General features: G+C 40.6%; 5 protein-coding genes across 5 annotated transcripts; 2 read left to right on the top strand and 3 right to left on the bottom strand.

Moving 5' to 3' along the window:
- On the top strand, positions 1-629 carry NEHOM01_0658 (uncharacterized protein; the record flags this gene model as incomplete). The annotated part of the gene is made up of 1 exon (XM_051489536.1): positions 1-629. A coding segment is annotated over one exon (629 nt), but the record flags the coding sequence as incomplete, so codon positions are not given.
- A 776-nt stretch (positions 630-1,405) lies between these two features.
- On the bottom strand, positions 1,406-2,050 carry NEHOM01_0657 (cleavage stimulation factor subunit 2; the record flags this gene model as incomplete). Its single annotated transcript, XM_051489535.1, has 1 exon — positions 1,406-2,050. One exon carries the CDS (start codon positions 2,048-2,050, stop codon positions 1,406-1,408), a length of 645 nt encoding a protein of 214 aa, XP_051345495.1.
- A 465-nt stretch (positions 2,051-2,515) lies between these two features.
- Positions 2,516-3,169, bottom strand: NEHOM01_0656 (uncharacterized protein; the record flags this gene model as incomplete). The annotated part of the gene is made up of 1 exon (XM_051489534.1): positions 2,516-3,169. One exon carries the CDS (start codon positions 3,167-3,169, stop codon positions 2,516-2,518), a length of 654 nt encoding a protein of 217 aa, XP_051345494.1.
- A 30-nt stretch (positions 3,170-3,199) lies between these two features.
- On the bottom strand, positions 3,200-3,604 carry NEHOM01_0655 (histone H2B; the record flags this gene model as incomplete). Its single annotated transcript, XM_051489533.1, has 1 exon — positions 3,200-3,604. One exon carries the CDS (start codon positions 3,602-3,604, stop codon positions 3,200-3,202), a length of 405 nt encoding a protein of 134 aa, XP_051345493.1.
- An 896-nt stretch (positions 3,605-4,500) lies between these two features.
- NEHOM01_0654 (uncharacterized protein) lies at positions 4,501-6,093 on the top strand (the record flags this gene model as incomplete). The annotated part of the gene is made up of 1 exon (XM_051489532.1): positions 4,501-6,093. The coding sequence occupies one exon, from the start codon at positions 4,501-4,503 to the stop codon at positions 6,091-6,093; it is 1,593 nt and encodes a 530-aa protein (XP_051345492.1).
- Positions 6,094-6,361: the final 268 nt, after the last annotated feature.

Here is a 6,361-nt window from a genome sequence, read left to right as displayed (position 1 = left end):
AGTTTAATATCTCTCGTCCTGATATTGTTGTCGTAGAGTATGCAATGATACCCCACATTCTTAAACTGGACCTCACTGGGATCGATCCTGAGGCACATTTGTACAAACTCGCAACGGCTATAAAGAAGTCTACCTCCATTATATGTTCAAGGTGTTCTTTAAGTCTTTATCGGTCAATTGAGGTCAAAAGAAAGAGTACAATGTGGCAACTATGCTGTGTGACAACAAAGAAGGCAAACCCAGATACTGTGGAAGATTCTTCAAGCTTTAATCCAGACTTGCACTTTAAAACAATCTGCTATTTCGCTTGCGAACACCTATCCTGTCTTAAATGTGTATCGAAGATGGGGATGCCCCACGAGGATTTACTAAAGTGTCCAACTTGTAAGAAACATGCCAGCCGCCAGAAAGCTTGCCAGCTTGTATATGCGCCTCTGCCCAACCTTGTTCTTGTCAAAAGCAATATTCCAACCTCTATCCCAGAGTCCCAACAATCTAAGATTACAACATGGCGTAAGGCCCCTACATTCTTCTATGCCTCTTATACATACGCATATTGGACCCATTCTGAGGTCGCCAGACAAGCAACTTATGACACATCCAACCCACTCCATGTCATGTTCGTCTAAGTTGAATAAATCAGCCAGTTAACATTTATGCTTTATTAGGGTGAAAGGCCCAGAGGCTCCAAAATGCGATTTTGAAACTTGAACCATCTAGGACATTCTTTATAATTGATTAAAGCCATATTATCAGGTACATTATATCTTAAGACAGGATGTAATAAGAGTTTCGTAGTAAGGGAGCGGTGAACATAAAAGTTATCAGACAGATCGCACCAGACAGATATTAACCAACCAGCCTAAATTAGAAGCCGCAGCAAAGAGTCAAGTATAGCCAAATTTGAATACAAATTAACCGTCTAGTTCAGAACCTCTTCTTATTCAAGTACTACCAGCCGTAGGAAGACATGTCCTAGAATACCATAATGGGATTGAGCTGGGTCAAGATAACCAACAAGATAACCCAATACTAACCCAATACTAACTCAATACTTAACCAATACATCCTCTATTAAAGACATTCCTTGAAATAAGTGTGGGTACCATTTATTAAGTAAATACAGTTGAGTGAGTATGACGTCATATTAGGTTAGTGTAAATATGCAAAGTTAAATTGGTTATTTTAAAGTTACGTGTTAATAGTAACACCATTTGATATCTATTGATGAGTAGAGTACCAGTAATCATGTTAGTATTAGATTAGCATCGGATTAGTCTTAAATTAGTCTTGGCTAGTGGTCGTATGGCAGCACTACACTAATGTTAGATAAGTAAAATAATGAATAGAACATGTGTTAGTATATTATATTATTAGATAAGCAAAGTGATGAGTAAGTATATAATTAAGATCGGGGGTGGTGGGAACGTTTGAGCAGACGCTCACGTATTTTAAGGGCTTTCTCACGAAGGGGCGAAGGAAAGGACTCGACTTCGTAATCATGGTACTGGAGAATCCGACTGAGTAACTGGGCATTTTGCTTAGTCACACTGAATGAGCTTTGGAGAAGATCTTCTAGAGTTTCTTTCGGGGCCAAACCCAAAGTAAATATCATATGCAAGAGTGCCGAGAGAAGAGAAGGACTCTTTTGAAGCATTTTCTTGAGTTCATCTTGGCGATTAACCGCTAGTCTTTTAACATGTTTAAGAATCTCTTTAGCATCTTCTGGCGCCATTCGGTCAAGACTTTCAGCTAATGCTTCTGTATCTACTTTTGCTTCTTCTTGAACAGGAGCAACATTATTATCAGCATAATTTATCTTAACTGAACGGTTATTAAGCATGATTTTCAACTTATTAACCGCCATATCTGCTACAATTGGCGATTCATATGTACAAAATCCATACCCTTTAGACTTTCCCGTCGTTCGATCAGTGACCATTCGAAAAGCCACCACTCGACCAACCGCCGAAAGTTCTTCAACAATCTTCTCTTCCGGAATATCAAAGTCAACATTACCAACAAAGACTGTACATCCTCGACCTGCCATAAAAAAATCCAAGAATTACCCAATATGGTAAATATTGACTTGAGTTAGTAGTGAGTTAAGTTGAGTTGAGTTGAGTTGAGTTAGGTTAGTAGTGAGTTAAGTTAAGTTGAGTTGAGTTAAGTTAGTATTCGATTGTATAGGACTACAGTGCTAACTCAACTCAACTCAATACTACCTTAATCCTACTAAAGTAGTGTGTTGAGTTAGTGTTGAGTTGGGTTGAGTTGGGTTGAGTTGGCTTAGGATTGGCTTAGGATTGACTTAGAATTAGTTTAATAAAAGCAGCAGAGGCAGTAGATGTCTAGTTAAGTTAATATAAGTTATGATAAGATAAGATATGTTTATTTTATAATCTGTTTAAGTTATGCTTATGATAAGATAAGTTATAATCGGTTTATGATAAGATAAGCTAAGTTTAAGCTAAGAATAAGTTACATTAGAATAGGATCAACTAATCCAACCTAGCTACAGGAATTGCCAAACAGCCAAAACCACTCCCAATCCTAAACTAGCTACAAAGTACCCTTTCTCACTCCATTCATTACAGTACGTAGCCGTCCGGTAAACCCGCCGCACCGGACTGACCAACCCCCGGAACAAGAAGAAGAAAAGCACTCCAAACCCAACATCACTAAACGTATGGTAGTAAGTAGCCGTCTCCATCATCAACCGACTATACTCCGCAATAATCAGCCCAGATACCAAACACACCCATCGCCTCGACCACCGATTAGAATAAGCCACTGGAATCAAAACATAAACCCCATTCAAAAACATAAAGGTATGTCCCGATGGATTCAAAGGCAACAAACTCCCCCCCGATAAAAATACATGCATCTCCTTCACATAAACAATCACCGTATCTTTCACCACCACATAAACCACCACCTCCGAAATAACTCCTAAAACCGCCAACCAAGACCCCTTCCTAACCACCTCCATATAAACCAAGACATAAGGAATTAAACACCCAACCCGATCAATCACCTGCATCTCCAACGACCGCAACAAAACCAACGGCGGACCCCCTAAAATCACCCGTTCCTCAGATGAGTTCAATAAAGAGAAACACAAGACATACACTACATACAATAGAAAGACATCCACAGATGGCCGCATAAAAACAAAGCAAATGAAGGTTTTATTGACTTACTTAGAGGCCTTAGTAGGTACTTTGGCTACGGCTTCCTTAATCTCCTTCAGGGCATGGGTACGCAGTTCACCTGTCAAGTTAACTTGGGCCGCTGAGGTTACTTCCTCTAGGTTGATCGTTTGCTTACCAACTTTTCGGGCTAAAGTCGCACACTCCAGGGAGAGTCTCTCAATGACGTCATGAACTATATTACACAGGCTTTCTACAACGGGACCAGAAACCTGTGGAGGAGAGGCTTGGTAGGTACTCTTAAGCATACGCTTGACTGAGGACCTAAAATTGTAGTGGTTCTTATGGGCATGGGAAGGTTTAGACTTCTTCTTCTCGGACGATCCAAGACCTTTGGCTGGTGCTTTGCCTGCTGGTCGCTTTTCTGCTGGCTTGCCGTCTGCTGTTCTCATTGACTTGCAAATAAAATGCGTATTTATAGTTTTGTTTTGGCGGGCAATTTCCCTCCAATTTAGGTTGCTATTTAGTTGAGTTAAGTGGAGTTTAGATTGGGTTGGGTTGAGTTAGTAACTCTACTTGATATAATATAATCTAGTAAAAAGACCGGTTTGTTTTGGAATGGTTGTTTTATAGTAATTCTAACTTAATAACTCAATATAAACTTAACTTTACTCAACTTAACTTAACTTTACTCAACTTAATCTAATGGTGATAATAAAGTATGGTTTAGTTTGGTATTGTATTAGTTTGGTATTGTATTAGTTTGGTAGTGTATTAGTTTGGTATTGTATTAGTTTGGTAGTGTATTAAGTCAGTAATGGGTTTAGTATTGGGTTGAGTTGGTTTAGTATTAAGTTGAGTTAGTATTGTAGTGGGTTGGGTTGGTAGTGGGGTTGGTTTAGTATTGGGTTGTGTTAGTAGTAGATTAGTTAGTAGTAGATTAGTTAGTATTAGGTTGAATTAAGTCAGTAGTAGATTAGCTAGTAGTAGGTTGAATTAAGCTAGTAGTGGGTCTGGATGGCTTTTTATTGGCCGATGAAAAGTGTAGGTTGAATTAGTTTGGATTGGGTTAAGTTAAGTATTGAGTTAAGTTAGACTTAGCCGTACTTATCTTATCTTATCTCCCTTACTTGTATGGTTCTGTTATGCTAAGTCAAGTGGAGTATTACTATCTTAATTGGTCCTATGACTTATAGACTTCTTCTACCCAACTCAACTCCACCTAACACCACCTAACCCAACTCAACTCAACACCAACTCAACACAACTCCAACCTAACCTAACTCAATATCTAGTGCTAAGATAAACAAATAAGGGTGGATATAAATAGAATGGGTGTTGTGATGACATGTATACATTGACTAATTCGCTGTTGCTGAATGGGATGGAGAAGAAGAAAGGATTTGAAGAAGTACGGGTGGATTTAGGATCGGGTGAGAAAGGAAGGATTATGGAGGCTTTGCATGAACTGTCCCGGGGGAAGTTGGGGTTGAAACAACGGGCTTTGGTCTTTCCGATGGTGGTCACTTTGATTAGACATCAGTCCTTGGAAGTAAAATCGGGGGCTTACTCCTTTATCCTGAAGTGCTTGGAAATTGATCGGACTTTGTTGCTTCTGGCGGTCAATACGGTTAAACAGGAGATGGGTAGTGGTGAAGAGAAAAGAATAGTTCTGAATCGGGCTTTGGCTATTGATTTTATAGGAAAGACGCGTGATAAGGACTTCTTGGGACACTTTTTTGATGAGATAGAGCGAGAGTATGATAGTGAGATGGACGTCTTGAAGAAAAGTGCATTGCTGGCCACTCCGAGTTTGTTTCGGGCCTTTAAGGAGGTGAAGAAAGAGAAGGTCTTGGGGTGCTTGCGGAGTAGAGGTGGATTGGTGACTGGTGCGGCAGTTTATGCCATTGTGGAAATTGAGAAGATGTCGCGAGGAGTCTTTGGTGAAGTCGTGCTGATGGAGGCCTTGGATGTTTTGTGTCGTGGTCGGGAAGAGATTGAGGAAAGGTTTGAAAACTTTGGGCTTCTGTTGGTGGAGTTGTGTCGGTTGTTGCGGCCTTTTAAGCATAAGGAGATTGCTGATAAGTTGTTTCCGATCTTGGGATACTTGCCATTGTTTGCCTTGCGGGAAGTGATTTTGTCGGCTGGGGAGTACTTGGTAGGTGCTTTTGGAGAGAAGTTGCTGCAGGGAGCTATTTGCTTTTCGGGTACAGAACAGAAGCTTTTGGGTTTGGAGACGATTTTGCTGTTGTTCTGTCACCAAGATAAGATTAAGACGATGATGGACCCGTTTTTGATTGATGGATGTGATAGTAAGCGGGAAAAGATGGTTAAACTGCAGATTCTATCGAAGATTAGTGGAAAAGAAGCTGTGGCGGAAATTCGGGCCTTTGTGCGGGATGGTGAGAGTTGCTTCTGTGCTTTGTGTCTACTAATCGAGCTGGATGCTTTAGAGGAGGACGATATCCGGGTTGCGTTTAAACACTGTCCAAGTGCGGCACTACGGGCCTTTTACTTGAAGCACCCGTTGCCTTTGAAGCACGCTGAAGTAGTTCGAGGCGCTCTGTCTTATCTGAGTAACGTGGTGGAGAAGGAGGCATATCTCTTTTTGTCTGGATACTACCTGACAACTATCCCTGATGAGGCCAAGCGGATAAGAAGAATTCGTAACTCGGCGGGTGGGATTCTTTATGGTAAGAAGGAAGAAAGAGAGAAGTCTGAGGAGCATTTGGAGGAGTACTTGTACTTCTTGCTCAATTTCTATGTCCGTGGGATTATATCCAAGGAAGAGTGCATCAAGCAGGCCCAGGAGACCTTTATGGAAGAGCCTTTCCTGCTGAGTAAGTTTATGCATTTGGTTGATTTGCCAGATCGCAAACACTTACTGGATCTGATTTCCTACAAACGAATTTCTTATCGGGTGGGTAGTCTCATCCAATAATAAACCGGCTTACATGCTAAGTTGTCAAATCTTGTCTTTAATTTAGTATTCTGATAGTCGTCTTTGGTAGATATTGAGTTAGATTGGGCGGAATGAGGCGGGGTGAGATGCGGTGAGGTTGTGTTAGTTACCAGAAACCAGGCAAGCTGTTTATTAAATATTAATGAGGTTAGGTTGTGTTAAGTTGTGTTAGGTTAAGTTAATATTAGATTGGATTGCGTGTTGAGTTAGGTTAAGTTTAGTTTAGTTGGGTTATTAGTGACAGCCG

The sequence above is a fragment of the Nematocida homosporus genome (genome assembly GCF_024244095.1).
Source record: "Nematocida homosporus strain JUm1504 chromosome Unknown 4463, whole genome shotgun sequence".
Taxonomy (NCBI): Eukaryota; Fungi; Microsporidia; genus Nematocida; species Nematocida homosporus.
Note: the sequence above shows the minus strand (reverse complement) of the source record. Positions and strands in the feature narration are given on the sequence as shown.